This window comes from Ascidia mentula, chromosome 1, assembly GCF_947561715.1.
Source record: "Ascidia mentula chromosome 1, kaAscMent1.1, whole genome shotgun sequence".
Classification (NCBI taxonomy): domain Eukaryota; kingdom Metazoa; phylum Chordata; class Ascidiacea; order Phlebobranchia; family Ascidiidae; genus Ascidia; species Ascidia mentula.
In genome coordinates this window covers 24156248-24178287 of record NC_138566.1, presented here as the reverse complement: position 1 = coordinate 24178287, position 22040 = coordinate 24156248, and the positions used below count along the sequence as shown (strand labels likewise).

General features: G+C 39.1%; 3 protein-coding genes across 3 annotated transcripts; 2 read left to right on the top strand and 1 right to left on the bottom strand.

Annotated features, from left to right (window-relative positions):
* Positions 1–348: 348 nt before the first annotated feature.
* LOC145914630 (uncharacterized) lies at positions 349–2955 on the bottom strand. The gene is made up of 5 exons (XM_083002453.1): positions 2813–2955; positions 2354–2517; positions 1805–1922; positions 1400–1584; positions 349–1082 (listed from the first exon to the last, which is right to left on the bottom strand). The coding sequence occupies exons 1-5, from the start codon at positions 2919–2921 to the stop codon at positions 951–953; spliced, it is 708 nt and encodes a 235-aa protein (XP_082858579.1). The 5' UTR covers positions 2922–2955; the 3' UTR covers positions 349–950.
* Positions 2956–10244: 7289 nt separating this feature from the next.
* On the top strand, positions 10245–12537 carry LOC145890288 (uncharacterized). Its single transcript, XM_082981307.1, has 4 exons — positions 10245–10496; positions 11069–11216; positions 11912–12018; positions 12271–12537. The coding sequence occupies exons 1-4, from the start codon at positions 10245–10247 to the stop codon at positions 12535–12537; spliced, it is 774 nt and encodes a 257-aa protein (XP_082837433.1).
* A 3645-nt stretch (positions 12538–16182) lies between these two features.
* LOC145890278 (DBH-like monooxygenase protein 1) lies at positions 16183–22040 on the top strand. The gene is made up of 14 exons (XM_082981297.1): positions 16183–16275; positions 17324–17417; positions 17544–17725; positions 17813–17893; positions 18190–18198; positions 18530–18625; positions 18670–18858; positions 19001–19039; positions 19307–19401; positions 19821–19966; positions 20313–20442; positions 20691–20787; positions 21409–21507; positions 21972–22040. Exons 1-14 carry the CDS (start codon positions 16219–16221, stop codon positions 22038–22040), a joined length of 1383 nt encoding a protein of 460 aa, XP_082837423.1. The 5' UTR covers positions 16183–16218.

Here is a 22040-nt window from a genome sequence, read left to right as displayed (position 1 = left end):
AACCGCTGCCCTTGAGCCTGTGGCCCCTAATTATAAATGTGATTATGACCTCACTAACCAAAACATTCTTGTAAGTTGTCAAATGTATCCCGTCCTTTTGTCATACGATTTTCATCAAATCAAAATTAATGTTTTTCAAAAAGATAATCATTTGATTCACTGTATGATATAGCGTACTAATTTTGTGTGTCGCCGATTAAGCATAACTTGATCTCTGAATAATGCACTCAAAATCAAATAAATGTACTATGTGTCATTTTCTCTGATTGACGAGCAACTCAAATGTTTTTCAATTGACAGGACGATAACTTTAGTACGGTGATTGTGTTTCTCTAAAATAGCCCACACACAAAACTACTTAGTGCTGAGCAAGAAAACTTACATCATTTTGAAGAAATCAAAAAATTGTGCAATCATTTTAGCTAATAGTAGGATAACATGAAGAAACATTTTTCTCGTGCATAAGGTCATAGAACAGCATTTTAGAGATACATGTTAACTTAAGTGCGAAACCTTGCAGTCAATTACTTTGAATAGAAAAGCCAAAGCTAATATGCTGAACATTGTTGAGCAGACGTTTCGAACAATACTGTGCTCTTCATCAGTGCTGTGAACTAACTAAGTATCGCCAGTGTTAGTAACATTTAACAATATTCATAACTTTGGCTCATTTCCTAGGAAACACGGTAAACCAATGCTAGACGCTCCGTGGTAAACCACAAAACGTTTTGTCGAATAAATACACACGAAATCTATGTCACCATCTTCAACGCGAAAGTTTAGTGGGTTTCGGTTTCAACAAGACTTCGTTTGAAACTTTTCATGCTGAAGAAACACATTGTTTATTTAAACACAAAATTCAACAATCCGTTGCCAGCATGAAGTTGTTTTATTCCGACTACGTCATCATGCAGTTCGACCTTTTAAACACCATAGTTTGTTGCACTGTCCTACCATTTAAATCTGTACCAACGACACTGATTTCTTTTTCTGTTCGGCAAACAAACAGAATCCGATGTCCAGTATCGGCTCTCGCGCTCCCCTACGCGGCAGAGCATATTGTCTGAATCCCAGAAACCTTGCTGCATTAAAAAGGCTAAAGTTAAGTTTTTTAGTGTTTTTAAATAATGAAAACATCTTGGTGGCGTGGCTATAGTTGTCTGGGATAAGAAAAAAACGTAAAGGAAACACCAAGATTTTGTAATGCTATTAACTTAATATATGACTTATTAAGTCAGTATGTGAGTGTTTTAAACAAATAACCAATTTTCTAAAAAACGTCATAGACTATGAACATTGAAATATTGTACTACAGTACAACTCAGTTATTGTGGATTCGATTTGTCCGAATTAGGCAAAATTCCGAGTTCTTCTGTAGTCCTATAAGATTTTGACGAACCTCTTTGCATATTGCTGACCACCTGCAGTCGCTCACGGAGCAATAGTTGCACCCGAGTGCGTAGTTTGTCTCGTAGTTCTTCCTCACCCAGGCCGCGTCATTTCCGCTCAAGTCACTGAGGGGAATCACCTTGTCGCACGACGTGTAGAACCAAAGGTTTTCCGAGCCTTTATTGACAAACGACCCTGCAGAAGACGTGATGGCATTAAAGCACGCAGCTTTCACTGACAAACAGAAGTGCTTTACATCGTACAACACGCATGCTGATCTAAGTTTTTTTCCACGTTTTCTTGCATGTACTAGGGGTTGGAAGTAAAAAACAATGTACTTGGATATTGTTACGCCGTAATATAAACGTTGAAGGATACTGACAGGAAAAAACATACCGGATAAAGTAATACAAACCTCCCATGACCAAGTAAGTCTTGTTCGCAGTCAACTCAATTCCTTCGAATCTGGTTTGGTTTTCAGTTTGAATGTAGTCGCTGTTGTTGGCGTTGAAGAACTTCGCCCCTTTATAGATCTGCATGAAACAAAATATTAAGGTTGGTAGCGCGATATGGGCCTAACTATAAATCTACCCGAGGCTATCCAAAACTCATTGTGACGCAATATAAAGGCGACAAGTAGATATCGTGCAAGCGGCAGACAAAGCACACTGTGAATGAATTAAAAATTTAAGACCACCCTTCTTTTCTACAACTCTGCTGCGTGTTTTTATCTGCAACGTTTATTTCAGGGTTTTCACACATTCTAGAGGGAGGGGGGGTGGTCGACTCATTTGGCCTCTTCTGGATCCGACCATAAAAACTGTCTTTGATGTTTGCAGTAGAAATAAAAATAAATCAGCCTTTGGCACCGTGTGATATCGGTATGTCTGTCTGTGTATGTGATAATTGTTCGTGAGCCGTACAACGTTTCCCTTCATACGAATAAGCAGCAAAGATTATTCACCTTAATGATTTCAATGCGATAGCGTGAACCCTTGTAGGGATTGATGTAGAAGTAGGAGTTGGGGCCTGACATCCAGGCCATATAAGCTGACTCGTTCATGAATCTGTCCCATGACCAGTAACCCTTTGTGCCTTCCAATACACGAAACTCGGCCGCCGGAACATCTGCGCATAAAGTTAATCAGGCTCATCAGTTGAATTAGCATTGGATGCTTGTTCTTTGTGCACAACGTAAAACATGGCTTGCTTTATTTGCAATGTAATCAATCTAAACTATTATATTGTAAACTATTTCTTAAACGATCATTGGCATTCGGAGAGAATTGGATTTGCTATTATCCCTTTTGATGAAAATTTTTTTTTTTTTATGATTTTTTCCTTTGTTGTTTTTCTCCAAAGGGCACAGTTTCACAAACCAACAGCAAAGTGTTTAAAATTTGAATGTAAGAAATATACATACCTGGATGCTCACAGAACATGGTTTGCTCGTGTACATTTCTGCATTGGAACAACGGCCACGCCTGAATCAACACGCACAGAGAGGCGATCAACGCCAGGCAAAAAAACATCTTGTTGTCAACAGTGCGCCGTGATCACCAATCAACTGAATAAAAGTTGAGCAAATGCTGTCAGCTTTAAACTACCAGGAACGCCTCCCTTCCTGTCACGATGACGTTCATCATTTTGTTGACCGAAAGACGTGCGATTTCTTGAAATTTTCTATTCGTCACAAACGGAAGTTTGTCTCCGGGCACAGAGTTTACAATTACACATTGGAAAAGTCTGATATCAGCTTTAAAAAACGTGCAGGAACACCAACGTTCGGTTGTCGGTATGTCATCTCACGCTGCCCCTATGCTGTTGTTTTTGTTTTGAAAACTTACTTGGTGAGAAATGTTTTAAACAAAGAAAATGGGAATTCAAGCCAAATACTGCAATCTGTGACCTTAAATTTAAGAGTTTCTTCTTTAAATACACCATTAGAAAAACTAAATCTCACAAGTTCTATGTGCTCGTCATGCGATGTATGAACCTTATACAACAACGTATGTGTATTTTTTTAAACAATTTGCTTGAAGCTGGACACAAGCGATTTGATTTCTAAATCTCTGCACTACTGGATTGTGACGTTAGGAACAACGTATAAAGGTATTTTATTTTACAATTCATGATCAGGCACCAATACGTTTTTTTTGCAAAATGTGGTTTCTTGTACAACAAACAAGTTTGCCATTTTGCTTTAGCAAATCGAATTACTCTTCCACACTTTTAACTTTCCTCCTGTAGCGTCTCTATTCGTTTACGGAAGGCCTGCAATTAAACATCCATCAAACATTGTGATTATCACGGATACAAACACTGTGAACATAACAGTCGGTTGTCAATCTGACCTCGGCCGCAGCTTCATACAAAGCTTTGCTGTCGGAGTTTCCAACCGCGTTTACCATCTCACTGAACTCACTCCTGCCATCCTGTAGTAAAGTGTGAGGTTGGTCGAATTCCACAACCTTCCCACCCTTTAACACCTGAGTACGTTGGACGCAAAAATATCGGAAGCATTAGAATCCAAATCTGTACGTTCTGTGTATGACTTTTTGATCATGCTGTTATATCTCTTGTCCACATATACAAGTTGGAAAGCTATACGTTTGGAGCTTGTTCAAAAACGGGGTGCAAATAGTTGATGTCAAATTATAACCATGACATGCGGGCACGCACTCAGCATTTGCTCTTTAACTGTATTTGCTTAACTTTTTCTTCATCATATTTTTGAAATTTTATAATGATTTTACGTTAAATCGCAAAAGCAAAGGTTGTCGGAAATAGAAACACCAATCCAAACCCCCTTCTCCTCAACATCATAGGTTGTGCTTATCTAGACGAGAAGTTTTTCAAAAAAAAACGTTGGTGTCTTGCTAATTTGTAATTTTGTTCTCCGTTGTCCCATACTGACCAGAACGCGGTCGGAATCGATGATGGAGTTGATTCTGTGGGCAACGGTGATTACTGTGCAATCCTGAAATGCCTCTCGTATCGTTTCCTGTATCAGTTTGTCGGTTCTACAACAGGATGGATAAAACCATTAAAGCTTAAATCAATCTGACATATATGAAGAAAGTTTTCGTATTACTGTTACGTACTTTTACGTTACATAGCAACGTTTGCATTCATGGAAATATGAACTATAGTCACATAACAGCCAGTTTCGTCATCAACGTCCGGAATCTCTTTCCATGGGTTTTTTGTGTTGAGCCATTTTAGGTAGCGTCTTGTCCAGCATCTCATTTCAAAATGTATCGCAACGGTTGCTTTCTCACGTGATTTGATTTCGTTACTAGTTTCTACGCAACAGCTGTGTTTTTATGTGATTTTGTTGGCCAGCTTTAAATGTGTCTCCTTAGAGAAGTCCTTCATTGTTTTGTGTGAGAGTGCGTCTTTTGTTAACTGTTCGCTGACCGTTAGTCCTTGGATCGCCTTTCTTTTCACGACACTTTGTTCGCTTTGTTTCCCTCCGGTTTAAATAATGAAACTTTCCGTGTGTTTTCAGCTGAGGGTCGAGGCAGGGAAGGGCAGCGCAGCGCAGCTGTACTGTGCTCATCTCAGTTCATCGGTTTTGTGATTTGGTTCTGTTCAATTTTGTCTGTGCGTTTGGACGTAAATTCACTCAGTTTGGCGTTGGTATAATTGCGTGCGTTAATCTCATATCCAAAATTGTTCTTGGTAAATAAATATTGGTGCAGTGTTTGCATTGAGAGTTAATTAAAGTCAGGTTAGGAAAACACAACAATTAGAACTCACGTGCGATCTAATGTCAAATGCGTTAATCAAAATTCTTTACTTTAAACTGACGGAAGGATGGGAACCACTTTGCAAGTTCCTCGACAAACCTATACCAGACATTCCGTTCCCACACAGGAACAAAGGTGGAGAGGTAATGGAGGAAATGGTGGCCAAGTCGTACATTTTCAAACAAATCAAAACAGAACTACAAATTATCATCGCATTGGCTGCAATAGCAATCGCACTGTTATATTACATGTGGTAAATAAACAAGTCTCAAAATGGCCCAATAATTTATCATTTGAGAAGTCCACAGAACAGTGGATCAAACATGTGGTAAATGCACAAATCATAAAATTGTTTGTTAATTTATCATTTGAGTGTTCCAAACAAAAGTGGATTTAAGATTTTGTGATCATATCTGCATTAGACACAAGAAACACGTTATTATGTTATCACTCGGGCAAAAGTGGCTAATCCAGCTAGACTGAAATGCCTGGGCTGAGAAGCCTGTAAACCTTATGATCTCGATACGATAGCTGTGATCGCGAAGTAAGGACCAGCGCAGTAGGGTGATCCTGTCAATCATGCGATTGCATGAAACACTGCTGCGCTATCACTATAATTCAAATGTCTCCAGTAATTTGTCTGTTTCAATTGTTCCTTCTGTTCGCAAATGATCTACACCCGCTTTAAAGTGGCCCATTTTTAAACCGCTGCAACTTCAAAACGAAGACGCAGCGACTCACCTGAGCAAATTACAAAAAGTTTCCTCGTGGTGATACGTTTACTTGCACGCCAATTTTAAAGGTTGTGCACACGGAACGCAGTAACCCGGATGATTACGTTGAGAGTTACACGAAGTTTGTAAATTCTGTTACCGAAGGTTTCCTGTTCCGCATCATGATAACTTTCACGCCGCTGGGGAGCAGATTAAAGGCCTTTCTACATAATAGTAGTAGTAAGTGATTAACCGCAGGAACATACACAAGTAACAAAATGGTAGTAACTAATACGCATGTTTATCTTCGTATCTCTTTATCGTCTCTACCAGTTACATGTGATTTCTATGACAGCTTTTGAGTGTGATCAAAATGAGGATATATGCGTGGTTGTAACGTGAAGGACGTGTGGAAGGAAGAGATTACTTTTTTATCGCTTTAACAGTTTTCAATAAAGTCCTATACCCACCACTGGTTTGAAGCAGGTCCCAACGAGCCCTGAGGAAAATAACTGTTACAGTAACTGTTTCTCTTCGAGCATAGTGGTGAAATGACGTTTTTAATTTAGCGACATTAGTATAACTCGTGTAAGCTGCAGACAGATTGCCACTGTTTCGACCTAAAAGGTCTCACCAGTGCAGCTGGTGTGTCAGCAAAGTCGTCTGACAGTCACACCAGCTGCACTGATGAGACCTTTTAGGTCGAAACAGTGGCAATCTGTCTGCAGCTTGCACAATTCATATTATTGGCTCCACTTTGCTTAGTATAACTCATTCACACTGAGGATTCGACGTTTAATAGTTGTTTTTCGTGATTTTTTTCCGAAACGGAACATAAACGTAGCATGGCGAAAGTATACCTAATCGTTTGCGACATCTTGTGGCCACAGATAATTTGAATATGAGACATGCAATAAATATACGTGTTTTTGAAGTGAGAATTCACTTTGGTGTTTCTTCACTGAAACCAATCTCAAACGATCAACCCAACGCGATGACTACAAAGGAAGCCTACGTTCAACATAATGCTCGTTTAAAGGAGGTTTGCTTTGACAAATTGTTCTTTAAAATATTTATAAAAGCGCACGAGTTTGGCTTTGCCCACTCGATGACCTGTTATAAGAATTTATCTTGGTCTTATTCTCAATGATCATCTCCGTATATGCGTTTCAGCTTATCTTAATGAAAATAGGTAATGATCATAAAATCAAAATAACCAACCCATGACAATCATACAATATCATATCAATCGCAATCACCGATACCGAACTGAAACGCAACCATTACATTTCAGTTTGCGGCGTCAGACAAGGTCCTTTACTTCAAGCTGACCGACGGATGGGCACCGCTGTGCAAATTTTTGGACAAAGCAATTCCAGATGAACCTTTTCCACGTCTGAAGGGAAGAAAGGTTGTTAAGATGCTGATCGACGAGCGGTGCGCATCGATGAAGAAGGATTTGGAAATATACGTTGCTCTGTTTGTTCTTGCATTGGGGGGTTTGTTTTGTTTCGCAAATGGGGTTTCCTTTAACAGCGAGCGAAATTTCCGATTCGCTTAATACAGTATGTTCACATAATTCATGATTTTTCTCGTCACAGTGACAAGCAGGCTACGATTTTGCGACATTTATGCACAAAAATGTTAGCCGAAAGCGGTTATGTAAACACTTACCGGAGAAACAACAGGCACCGGAGCTTGGTAACGTGATGGAACGGAGCAACGTGACAGCGGAACAGTCAGTTTTTACAATAGGAAATCCGGATTACATAAAATATCCGGGAGTAACTCATAATGTTGTACATGAAAGATGTAGCGAGAAAAATGTACACCAACCAGGTTTATTCTTTTATGTTCAAGTGACCTTGAAATTCGTTACAACGACATACTTATCGATCAGAATGTGACGTTTCTAATAATTCGTATGTTTTCAATAAAAGGTCACACATGATTAGTTTGAATAAATGTTCTATAAAAAAGTAAATGCTGCGTACAACAATTAGGTAAATGGAATGGTTCACCAAGACTATCAAACCTTAGGTAAATGTCAAACAATTGGTTCTTGTTTATGTCGCTTTTTACCCTTTTTCCATACATTTTATCCATCCAGGAAACCGACTTGCTTTTCATGACCAAGAAGACCACCACCATTATTACCTTTACGAAGAGCTTTCGGTAACATCAAACGTTTTTCTGCATGGTGTCGTAAATTTAACCAGTTTCCCGCAACGACTTTGATTTCGAATTTAAGTACAGTTCAGTAAACTTAAGTGTGTACTCTCACTAACGAATTTGGCCAACAGTCGTATGTGCGGTGTCCCTTTCCCATTTAACGATCGCCAAACAAACCGCTTTGTTAACTGCACCTGACCAGAGATTAACAAGCACCGTTTGATCTGAAAAACCATTGCCGCATTCCGCGTTCTGTGCATCTGTCTGGGTTGATCGTTTCGTTTGCTCGTTTAAGACACAGAAACACAGCAGCACACATGTATTTTTGCTATAATGGGATGTTTATCTAAGGTGGCACAATTTTCAGTACTTTTTTTTCTAAAAAATCTATTTTTATATTATCGATAATATTTCTAAAATGAAATGGTTTTTTATCCAGCCTATTTTTGCGTTACAGCTATAAAAGGAATTTCCAGTTTTATCAAAAAAAAACACTTTTACAAAGAGGAAAAGGTCTTAGCATAGGCATTTGGAACATCGATTGCTGCAAGGTTGATCTCGCGGTTATTGATCCCTCGTCGCCTGCGTTTTATTGAACAGGCGGCACCGAAGGACAAAATTCTTTACTTTAAACTGACGGAAGGATGGGAACCACTTTGCAAGTTCCTCGACAAACCAATACCGGATACACCGTTCCCACACAGGAACAAAGGTGGAAAGATAATGGAAGAAATGGTGGCCAAGTCGTACATTTTCAAACAAATCAAAACAGAACTACAAATAATTATTGCATTGGCTGCAATAGCAATCGCACTGTTATATTGCATGTGGTAAATAAACAAGTCTCAAAATGGCCCAATAATTTATCATTTGAGAAGTCCACAGAACAGTGGATCAAACATGTGGTAAATGCACAAATCATAAAATTGTTTGTTAATTTATCATTTGAGTGTTCCAAACAAAAGTGGATTTAAGATTTTGTGATCATCGGAGAATTATTTGTTTGTTGTATCGTTGCGAACTGTGATTTCCTCAAACAGGATGCCAATTTACCATATTGAATGCAAGAAAACGAGCAATGTCCCCGCTACTCAATCTGTGTTTCCCAGTTTTGCGATGTAATCTTCCGCTGACACTGTTGACAAATTTTATCACGTTGTTTGCACGAGTGTTTGCATAAGTGAATAGTTAGCTGGCAGCAAACAGCATATTGGTCGTTTGTACCGAGGTTTCAACACGTAGCAAACTAGTTTCAAGGCCGTTCGATGAAACGTTGGACGAGTACCGGAAAGCGCTTGTGTAGGACAGCTAAGTTCAACTTCGAAAATCTGGCCTTGCTGTAATCGATGAACCGCCTAAAAATGACGGTAAAATGATATTATCGGACTGCTGTTAGCTTATTGTCAACAAAGTCTTGGTAACCGAGAAATCCTAAGTAATTTGTCTTACAAGGTCGTTTGATGTACAGATATGTTTGGTCTACTTACAAGCATCATCTGTATCGCTTTTTAAAATAGAACAAGTTTTAGGCAAGTAGTTGATATATCAGTGAGGGTCGTATAGTTATGGCTGCTGATCAATGAGGGTCGTATAGTTATGGCTGCTGGAGTGACTTGCTTCTCATTCAAGGTCATTATGATTTTGCGCATTGGTTTTTGAGAATAATTTAACTTTGGAAATGTAACTGTAACGCTTCGGTTCTTGTAAGCATGTTAGTCAATTCGATGACTATGGAGGCTATTTGTAAGGTTTATTGGAACGCAATAATGCAATCCAATATTCATATGAACGTTATTATGACCCTCATGTTGTTCCTTTAGGCTCCTTTCTTCCACGCTGGTAAAGTTCTTGTTATTTAAATAGGCGCAGTGTAGCTGACTACTTTGTGCCTTTTAAACAACCCTCATGTTTTTGCCTTTTTTTTTGTAGAATATTTAGAATATATGGGTGGTTCAACAGGCACACATTAGTCATTTACACTGCGCCTATTTAAATAACAAGAACTTTACCAGCAGTTCATATCGAATACCAAAAATGTCCCATGTCCTATTAGTTGGCCAAGTACTTGCAAGCAATGAGAAAAGTGTTTTTAAGGTCACTTAGCAATTGACAAAAAAGAAATAACACCAAAGAAGACACGAACTTCTTCCATTGTTTAATTAGTAACCGCAAAGGGGAGGGGTGTTGCACGCGGTAGGACAAAACGAAAGCGCACGAAATGAAGGTTGTGTGCAGTGGGATGCCGACAACTGGAACGAAGAGCCTTAGCGCCGCCTTGCGGTATCTCGGTTACAATGTTTATGGCTTCGAGGAACAGTTTTTACTTTTAAATAAAGAACTCTCAAAGGCGTGCAACGAAGGAAGCACACCCGATGAAATTCGCAGAATGTTCCAGAACGTTGACGCGGTTGTCGGTGCCCCAGCGTCGGCGCTGTGGAAAGAGATTTGCGAAGCATTTCCAAGTGCGAAGGTATGAAAATTATCATGTTGTCACATTGGTGAAATTATATCGTCCGAATAGGATATTATAAACAGGAGAATTTTACCATAGTAAGAAATATCTGCATTAGGCACAAGAAACACGTCATTATGTTATCACTCTGCCCCGCAAACCGCTTTGGACCTGGTAAGCCCAGGGTCGTGTGTTCAAACCCACCAGGAGCTTGATGTTCTAGATCTCATTCCGACTTGTCGGGCAAAAGTGGCTAATCCAGCTAGACTGAAATGCCTGGGCTGCGAAGCCTGTAAACCTTATGATCTCGATACGATAGCTGTGATCGCGAAGTAAGGACCAGCGCAGTAGGGTGATCCTGTCAATCATGCGATTGCATGAAACACTGCTGCGCTATCACTATAATTCAAATGTCTCCAGTAATTTGTCTGTTTCAATTGTTCCTTCTGTTCGCAAATGATCTACACCCGCTTTAAAGTGGCCCATCTAAAAACCGCTGCAACTTCAAAACGAAGACGCAGCGACTCACATGAGCAAATTACAAAAAGTTTCCTCATGGTGATACGTTTACTTGCACGCCAATTTTAAAGGTTGTGCACACGGAACGCAGTAACCCGGATGATTACGTTGAGAGTTACACGAAGTTTGTAAATTCTGTTACCGAAGGTTTCCTGTTCCGCATCATGATAACTTTCACGCCGCTGGGGAGGAGATTAAAGGCCTTTCTACATAATAGTAGTAAGTGATTAACCGCAGGAACATACACAAGTAACAAAATGGTAGTAACTAATACGCATGTTTATCTTCGTATCTCTTTATCGCCTCTACCAGTTACATGTGATTTCTATGACAGCTTTTGAGTGTGATCAAAATGAGGATATATGCGCGGTTGTAACGTGAAGGACGTGTGGAAGGAAGAGATTACTTTTTTATCGCTTTAACAGTTTTCAATAAAGTCCTATACCCACCACTGGTTTGAAGCAGGTCCCAACGAGCCCTGAGGAAAATAACTGTTACAGTAACTGTTTCTCTTCGAGCATAGTGGTGAAATGACGTTTTTAATTTAGCGACATTAGTATAACTCGTGTAAGCTGCAGACAGATTGCCACTGTTTCGACCTAAAAGGTCTCACCAGTGCAGCTGGTGTGTCAGCAAAGTCGTCTGACAGTCACACCAGCTGCACTGATGAGACCTTTTAGGTCGAAACAGTGGCAATCTGTCTGCAGCTTGCACAATTCATATTATTGGCTCCACTTTGCTTAGTATAACTCATTCACACTGAGGATTCGACGTTTAATAGTTGTTTTTCATGATTTTTTTCCAAAACGGAACTTAAACGTAGCATGGCGAAAGTATACCTAATCGCTTGCGACATCTTGTGGCCACAGATAATTTGAATATGAGACATGCAATAAATATACGTGTTTTTGAAGTGAGAATTCACTTTGGTGTTTCTTCACTGAAACCAATCTCAAACGATCAACCCAACGCGATGACTACAAAGGAAGCCTACGTTCAACATAATGCTCGTTTAAAGGAGGTTTGCTTTGACAAATTGTTCTTTAAAATATTTATAAAAGCGCACGAGTTTGGCTTTGCCCACTCGATGACCTGTTATAAGAATTTATCTTGGTCTTATTCTCAATGATCATCTCCGTATATGCGTTTCAGCTTAACTTAATGAAAATAGGTAATGATCATAAAATCAAAATAACCAACCCATGACAATCATACAATATCATATCAATCGCAATCACCGATACCGAACTGAAACGCAACCATTACATTTTAGTTTGCGGCGTCAGACAAGGTCCTTTACTTCAAGCTGACCGACGGATGGGCACCGCTGTGCAAATTTTTGGACAAAGCAATTCCAGATGAACCTTTTCCACGTCTGAAGGGAAGAAAGGTTGTTAAGATGCTGATCGACGAGCGGTGCGCATCGATGAAGAAGGATTTCGAAAAATACGTTGCTCTGTTTGTTCTTGCATTGGGGGCTTTGTTTTGTTTCGCAAATGGGGTTTCCTTTAACAGCGAGCGAAATTTCCGATTCGCTTAATACAGTATGTTCACATAATTCATGATTTTTCTCGTCGCAGTGACAAGCAGGCTACGATTTTGCGACATTTATGCACAAAAGTGTGAGCCGAAAGCGGTTATGTAAACACTTACCGGAGAAACAACAGGCACCGGAGCTTGGTAACGTGATGGAACGGAGCAACGTGACAGCAGAACAGTCAGTTTTTACAATAGGAAATCCGGATTACATAAAATATCCGGGAGTAACTCATAATGTTGTACATGAAAGATGTAGCGAGAAAAATGTACACCAAGCAGGTTTATTCTTTTATGTTCAAGTGACCTTGAAATTCGTCACAACGACATACTTATCGATCAGAATGTGACGTTACTAATAATTCGTATGTTTTCAATAAAAGGTCACACATGATTAGTTTGAATAAATGTTCTATAAAAAAGTAAATGCTGTATTCAACAATTAGGTAAATGGAATGGTTCACCAAGACTATCAAACCTTAGGTAAATGTCAAACAATTGGTTCTTGTTTATGTCGCTTTTTTACCCTTTTTCCATACATTTTATCCATCCAGGAAACCGACTTGCTTTTCATGACCATAAAGACCACCACCATTATTACCTTTACGAAGAGCTTTCGGTAACATCAAACGTTTTCTCTGTGGTGTCGTAAATTTAAGTGTGTGTGTACTCTCACTAACGAATTTGGCCAACAGTCGTATGTGCGGTGTCCCTTTCCCATTTAACGATCGCCAAACAAACCGCTTTGTTAACCGCACACGACCAGACATAATCAAGCACCGTTTGATCTGAAAAACGATTGCCGCATTCCACGTTCTGTGCATCTGTCTGTGTTGATCGTTTCGTTTGCTCGTTTAAGACACAGAAACACAGCAGCACACATATATTTTTGCGATAATGGGATGTTTATCTAAGGTGGCACAATTTTCAGTACTTTTTTTTCTAAAAAATCTATTTTTATATTATCGATATTATTTCTAAAATGAAATGGTTTTTTATCCAGCCTATTTTTGCGTTACAGCTATAAAAGGAATTTCCAGTTTTATCAAAAAAAAAACACTTCTACAAAGCGAAAAAGGTCTTAGCATAGGCATTTGGAACATCGATTGCTGCAAGGTTGATCTCGCGGTTATTGATCCCTCGTCGCCTGCGCTGGAAGGGTGGCGGTCAACGTTCCTCACAAAGAAGTTACAAAGAGCATTTCGTAACATTAAACGTTTTTCTCCGTGGTGTCGTAATTTTAACTAAATTCCCGTAACGAATTTAATTTCAAATTTAAGCACAGTTCAGTGAAGCTGATCGTGTTCTCTCACTAACGAATTTGGTTTTCCAACAGTCGTATATGTGCGCCGTCCCTTTCCCATTTAACGATCCCCAAACAAACCACTTTGTATGAGCAGTGGCATTTGGAACATGGATTGCTGCAAGGTCGATGTCGCGTATATTGGTCTCTCGTCACGTGCGCTGGAAGGGTGAAGGTCAACGTTCCTCACAAAAAGTTGCTACGTTTTATAATCCGGATTTTCAGGAAACTATAAAAATCATTGTTCCCTAAAATTACGTGGACGGGTTGATCAGGTTTCAAGGGATCCACCGGCGTATACACTGTCTGCATTGATAATGCATTGATACTAAGAGACCACTACCATAAAGAGAGATTTCTTTTGGTCAATTTATCAATGTTTTGAAGTTTGAGACAAAACACGTTAACGTTTGCATGCGTTTTTTTACTTATTTGTGCATCCGTTGTAATGTATTTAAATGGGCATAAATAAAAGTATTTCCTCGCCATGACTAGGGTTGGCAGCATTGGTCAGGCGCCTGACCCGTATACCTAGAAGAAAACCTGATCAGGATTTGTGTCCAGGATATCATGGGTTCAAACCCTAGTGTGTCAAAAAAAATGTGTGACGGTTACGATAAAACACAGCTATTCGAAACTTAAAATTTCGTGACGTTCCAAGCGGTGGAAATGCGGTTGTTAAACTCTTGACGCAATCGCAGGGAGGAGAATGGTTTAATTGCTCCTGCCGCAGAATGTTAACCCGTTGTTAATTGACGCTTTACTGCGTTTCCTGGTATGGAAAGCTGTGAAAGCTGGTTGTAAATTCGTAATTCCGATAATGTGATTTTCGCACTTCGACACCTTAGTCGTCAAACCTTTGTGAAAAATACTCGCAAAATTCCTCACATCATTGCACTCATTTGCACGCAAAATTTCCTTGATAAGTCATCGCATATTGGGAGGTGACTAATACCATTTATGGTACGTGTTTATCATAACTACTCAATGCCCATTCGAAAACATTTGCGCATGAAATAGATACTCTTGTGTGAGAACCGTCACGTATAAAATTAGTTTGTGGAAGCTTCGTACGCATCAATTGGACCTGTTCTAAATTCACAGAAGGTGATGCAAAAACAGCCTTATGATGTAACCACTATGCAAAAAACGATTAATTAAATTTTAATTTTGAAGTCACGTTATTTTGCATTGAACAAACTCAAACTGTAATCCCTATTGTGTTGATTCCAGTGGTGTGGCAAAAAATGCCTTAATGTCATGAATTTGGCACATGAAACTTCTAACGTCCGGGACTATAAAACAGATTACAAAAGGCAACCAGCGTAAAAACGAAAGTCAATAGAGTTCACGACTAAATAAAAGTTCACCATGGATATATATAAGTCTATCTGTGATCGTTCTTTGACAGATGTGGCGAGCATGAACTTGGATAATCTCTGCTTGTGTTTTGTGCAGCGCGAATAGAATATTACGTCTCATTCCACAAGAATCTGATTCTCGTGGCTTTGTTTAAACTCTAAGCATGCCGTGATCAATGCATGTTAAATTTTTGTCTGATTTTTTTTCGACTGCCATCCCTAGAAAGCATCAACCTCGTGGAAAGTACCTGGCAGGGAAAATTTTGTGTTAATTTTAGCCGGATTTATTTTAAATCGATAGAAACGAAGAGTAAATTGAGCATTTCTAGTAGTTTGATAGGGGATCTCCCTTGTTCAGTTAATCGATCAGTTTTCATAAAGTTTGATTGAATTTTCGGTCCAGTAAACCCAGTATTCGCAAACTTGTTCATTATTTGACTAATTGACTTTTCGTACAACGCCGCAGAAAGAAATACTTATTTAAACAAATCCGATAAACGATGCTTGTTTTCCTGCAAATTCTGACTATTTCTTGCTGGGCTTTGGTCGTCCATGGTCAGAGACCGGTTCCTACCGAAACGTTCCCACACTACGCTGTAATGGACAACGAAGAGTTGGTGCATTTGTATTGGGACTTTAATGAAACTCACATTACTTTCGAGGTGATTATCTTTAATTGAAAAATGATGTACAACATTTTTAAAGCACAACATTCGGTTGAATGGCCCGCGGTCTTGTTGTGATGCTTTAGAAAACATGATTACCCTTCATTTAGATCGAATAAAACAACTATTATGCAAATAACTGCCGTGTGCCTCTCATGTACAAAATATTTGTAGGTTCTCTGGCTTCGTTTTACAACTGGATAAATGAAAAGTTATTGTGCCACCAACACTTAAATATATAGTTCTTTTCAAAAATTTACTAAGTTGCTACTTTTCTTGTATGCTAAGTAGACTTTTCTCAGGTGCAAGGATTCACTGTGGGATGGGTGGCAATTGGAATTTCACCCATTGGCAACATGGCCAATGCCGATATTACTGCTGGATGGGTGAAAAATGGTGTCGCTACAATTACGGTAACGAATTAGCTTTTAGTAATACATCTTACCAACATCTATTGGAAGAAAAAAAGGGTTACATTTTTTTCAATTCGCGGAAAATTGAGTTTTAGAATCTGGACTGTCCGTGCATGTTTCAAATAATATCATATCGCTTTCACAAAATTAATAGTAATGGTTACCGATTAAGGTTACGGCAGTTTAAACGTCCACTGTAAACTGCCATCTGTCAAGTGCGCAAAATACACTGGGTGCAAATTATATTATACTGTGATTTTCGGTAACTCAGAGTAACAGATGATCAGCGCCGGTGTATATGTTTTTTTGAATAAAACATAAATATTTGAACATAAACATTAGTTTCGCATATTGGCATCATCAGTTTTTGTCTCATTCAAATATAATTCAGATCCGTCGGTCAAAACAAAACGACCTGCTCATAGTTGATTCTTGTAGTCATTTCATAATATTTTATCTTATTGGGTAAGCTGCAAATTTCGACCTAAAAGGTCTCATCAGTTCAGCTGGTGTGACTATCAGACGACTTTGCTGACCAAATGGCCACCTTCTACTTTGCAAAGTGGTGACTATACAATCACTGTCGTCCGTTGGGCACCAAACTACGTGCAACCTTACGGAGAAAGCAAAGTGGAAACACTATGGCCAAGCAAAGCCCAACCAATAGTGCCCTCAGGCCTCGTGTCACATAAAAATATTTTGTCGTGAAGGATCGCCAAGGTGGAAGTTCAAACGGTTACCCGTCTCATGGTAAAAAGGGGAATTGGTGGTAAAACTGCAATAAATGTTGGCCATCCGCTTTTGATATGGGCACATTGGCAATGTCGCAGTCTGCTTGAAACCTAGGGTGGTGATATGTGTGTTTAATTTTAGTTAATTCGTTCACAGAAATCGAACGTCTAGCTCTTAGGTTACCTAAATTTCTGTTGTATTTCTTCCCTGGAAATCAGCTGTTCATAATTTCGGAGTGGTTTTTAAACATACATTTTTGATAACAAATCTAACCATTTGATTAATAATTTCCGAAAAAACAAAAAGTAATTTGTAGGATGAGACCTTGAGGATCATCTACGCCAGAGGAACGGATGACCCAAGTGGAGATGATTTGCAATCACGAGACAAACATCCTTCGTCGAATAGAGGTGCAGTCAATGAAAGGATATTTACTTATATATACGGATAAACACATTTCAAAGCTTTATATACTCATATTTAATATACTTACGATAAGAACAAGAGGTTTGATTTTCTTACAATGAATTGCGTAGGCACGAAGAGCATGATACTTTTGGCGCCGGCAACGTCCGGGGATAACTGGTTTCCCGAAGGTGAAAGACACTTGACGTTCGATATTCTCAACGACAACGTTGTTGTACCGGAGAAGGACACTTACTACCACTGTCGACTCTTTGAACTTCCTGAAATTATTGGCAAACATCACATCGTGAAAGTAGGTGAAAAGACGTTGATACCTTTCAAAATCAACAAAACGTCAAAGGGGAAAAAGTAATGATTTCACCTGATTTTACTTTTTCAGGTAGAGCCAATACTACAGACTGGCAATGAACTTTACGTACACCATATAGTTGTTTACCAGTGTCTTCAAACCACCAACATGGTACGTTAAGAACTAGAAAAAGGAAATTATATTTTCAGAAGATTTTCTTAAATGTGGAACAATCTATTGAACGATAAACGAATTCGGTTTCTGCCAACTGTTCCATATTTCGATCTACAGAAAAAACAACTTTATGCACATTTTTGAATGTCATTGCCCGACTTAAGTAGAATTGTTACCAAACGCCGCAGCGGGTTTCGAACCCCCACTACGCAGTACACTAGTTCGGTGCCTTGCTTCATATGTTGTCGAAATTAATTTTCATATCTATTTCATTAGTTTTGCTTTGTTTTCAGACATTTGAGGTAATTGACCACGAGTGCTATCAACCAAACATGCCAGTGGAGTTCGATAGTTGCGAATTTATCATGATATTATGAGCCGTTGGTGGTGGGGTAAGTACTTGTGTCGTTTGTGAAACTGTCAAAAAAAGTACAGAAATGGTTCGTCCTGGTCCGTGATTTCAAACCTCGACGGGAGTGTTTTCACCGACTTGTCAGGAAATAGTGATGGCGTTGTTTCAGCTTGGTTGTAATGCCTTGATTGCAAGCTGCAATAACTGTAAACCCTCTAACAAAGTAACACTAAGTTATACATGATGAAGGACAGTTAAAAGTTCTTTCGTCATTTGTACAGCCGATTTACTACCCCAAGCACGTGGGATTGCCACTTGGAACCGCGGACTCACCGAAGTACTTGACATTGGAGATCCTTTACGATAATCCGAATTCTGTGTCAGGGTGACGGAACAAAAACTCGACTACTTCTTGTACTAGAAATATTTAACATTAACAGGGATCGTCGATTCTTCTGGCATGCGCATCACCTACACACCGGATGTTCGCACCTACGATGCGGGGATATTATCAGTTGGACATATACTTCTTGGAACAACTTTCATAGTACCGGATGGCGCTGAAACGTTTGCTCAAAAATCGGAATGCTCCAGCAACTGCTTTGAAAAAGTAAGCAATTACTTTCGCAGTAACGTCAAGGTTTTCTTTATCTACTGGATATTTACCACACAGTGATACGTGCCATTTCAGTAACCATCTGTCGCGTTGTATAACCTTAGTGGTGGTATTTTAATAAATCAATTGAAATCAGCCGACCAGTCTGAGCGTCATATCGAAAATCAAGCTTAAGGTGAGGTTTCAACTCACAACCCTTGACAGCCGGCTAACAACAAAGCTTGATTTAACGTGGTTGGATCCAAAACAACGACCACGCTTATTTTTTCTAACTCGTAGGTCAAAATCAGCTCAAATGCCACTTTTTACTACATTTGGCACGCTTGCCCCTGCAGTAAATGATTCAGGATGCTACCTTAAATATCTGTGCACATTTTGTATTTGTATTTATTTGAACTTTTGCAAAATTACCACAATAATATTAATGTAAGATTTCCTGTAGAGTCTGGAAGCTGACGGTCAAGATTCCATTAATGTGTTCGCGGTTATGTTGCACGCACACACCATTGGAAGAGGCATCACGCTGAAGCACATTAGGTAGATATGTGTATAATATCTTAGATTAAGACGTCAAGTGTTTGCAAACACTTATTGAGACTTTTTTGCTCCTCATTTACGAAGCATTTAAAGCGTAGTTCTATGCTCTATTTTTCCACAGATGTTCTCCGAAATACACAGCCGTGCAAAAAAATAAAAGATTAAATTAGGGTGTTGTTTGCTTGGTATTTGCTTGTCATTTACGTTTTTTGATCTAAATTGGGTGGATGAAAGTGCAAACACGATATGAAATGCAACATAAGCCGCTAGTTTTATGAAACAATTATTGGACGTCCGCATGTCAAATTGTCAAGTCTACAAAAATAAAGCTAATATGCTGACTTATGTAAAGCATACATTTCGAACACGACTGTGCTCATCATCGGTGCTACGAACTAACAAGAAAATACTTTCATCAGAAACGGCACTGAGCTTCCACCTATCTCTACGGAATCGAATTACGATTTCAACTTCCAGGAGACGAGAACCTTGAAAGAGGAACGGGTTGTACAGAAAGGTGACTCTTTGCAATTACCAATCGACGGAAAGGACAGATATTACTATGGTATGTAACCTTTTTTTTATGCAGATTTTTGGCAATCTGTGCATTCCCAGCTCACAAAAATATCCCTGTAAGCCCCGCATGGCAACACTATAATGAGTTTTTTGATTTGTGAAAATTAAACAACGCTAATTGCTTACAAATACGACATGTTATAAAAGCTGTACCGCCCATGGAGGTTATCACAGCTTCGTCCCGAGCTAACTCGCTGCTTTCTATTCCATGGTTTAGTTATAGAATTGAATTTCCCTGGCACTGGAACTGTCTCCCAATATTTAGCTATCGTCAACGTTTTGACTTGGCACCGATTAAAATTCTGACACCCGACATCTTAATATTTATGTATAAGGTGGCCAAGCTACCACTGACGAAATGTGCTTCGCCTACTTGATCTATTATCCCAAACTATCCTTGTCCTACTGTCAGTCGGCCCCTTATCTGAACAGCCTCATGCACTACTTTGGGATCACTGAATTCGAGTAAGTTTGAAAATGTTTATCTTAGATCAAAGTGATGACAATCGCGCCATTACGTATTGGGATCTTGTAAACATTAACGATACTTTTATTCCTTTTGCGACTATTTTTATTTTTTGTGAACATTTTGTGCGCAAATGTCTTTTATTTTGTCTACCACCTTAAGCATACGTGTTTGTCCTCAAGCGTAACGTTGTAACCATACCATACATGTACTTATCACAATATAAAATGTTGTCTGATTATAACAGGAAGACGAGCAACGAAAAGCTTGTTAATCTTCACGACATTCTTGTCTTGGCTCCCCCGGAACACGCAGGCAAAACTGCCTACGAAGTTATCAATGCCGTAAGTCGCAAAACTTATAATATTGTAATCTTCGAAAAAACTGACTGCATGTTTTAGCTGGAAACGGTTAGAGACAGCAGTTGACAGCAATCTTTGATTTCGCCTTTCCACGTTGTTTAAAAGCAGAACTTTCTCACAATCAAACTTCAGAAGACTTATTTACTGTCAAAATGTCGCTGAACAGCGTCTTAAAATCCGATTGCGTTGCTGCAATGTGATTAAAAATGCCATTGATCTATAAAATCATTTAAAGCTAATCTTGACAATAATAGACACATTCTAACCGGTGAGCTTCATTGTATAGTTGACAGACCAATCACCAGGTATGCCCTAGGTTGTGGGTTCAAAAGGCGCCAGGAGTATTATCAGAAAAACATGACTATTTGTAAAAGCTAGCGCAATGCCACAGTCATCAGTAGCACTGATGAGACCTTACAGGTCGGTCTCAGTGACTATATGCTGTCATTTTTTGCGAATGTCACTTGCTAAAAATCTTCGGGGACGTAAATTGACAAGTTTCTTGATAAGTTACACCAACTTTCCCGCGATCCAAGACACCAGGGATTATTATCAATTAAAAAAATAAAAATAATTGTCTTACAAACTTATCCTACCTTTCAGATAAATTGGAACTCGGAGTCAGCTACAAAGTTTATTGATGCTGCCAATACCATGATGCATTATCAAAGATGTGCAACTGTAACAGGCCGACCACAGGGGGTCAGTTTGAGCTCTTAACAATGCATTTGTAAATTGTATTCGACACATATTACAAGTGGAAAACCTGATCAATATTCTTGCCCACGACAACCTTCGAGTCTCGGTGTTGTAAAAAATGTTAGCGGAAAGCGGTTTGCAGTGTTGTTTCTGCTAAATACACTAAACCAAGCATTTTGGGTTATCACGGCTTCAACTAGATATTTTAACTTTGCTATGTACATCCTGTGCCATTCTTGTTACGGCCAGTGTTACCATACATCCATCACAGTTGTCAGATATCGTAAATGAAAAGTGGATATTACTGTTGTTATTACTCTTTACTGTAAAATTGACGCTAAACAAGCTTGTCTCATAAAACGTTGGAAGAAATTATCAGCATAACTGCAGTTTAAAAATGCGTCTATGACCAATCCTAATGTTTTGTTTATGTTCTTTACAACTGAGTGTAAACATTTTTGTCGCAGGTTACTGGAGTCATAACTCCGCTCACCATCGACGAGCCGTACGTGCCTCCTCCAAGTGGTTGCCCTTGA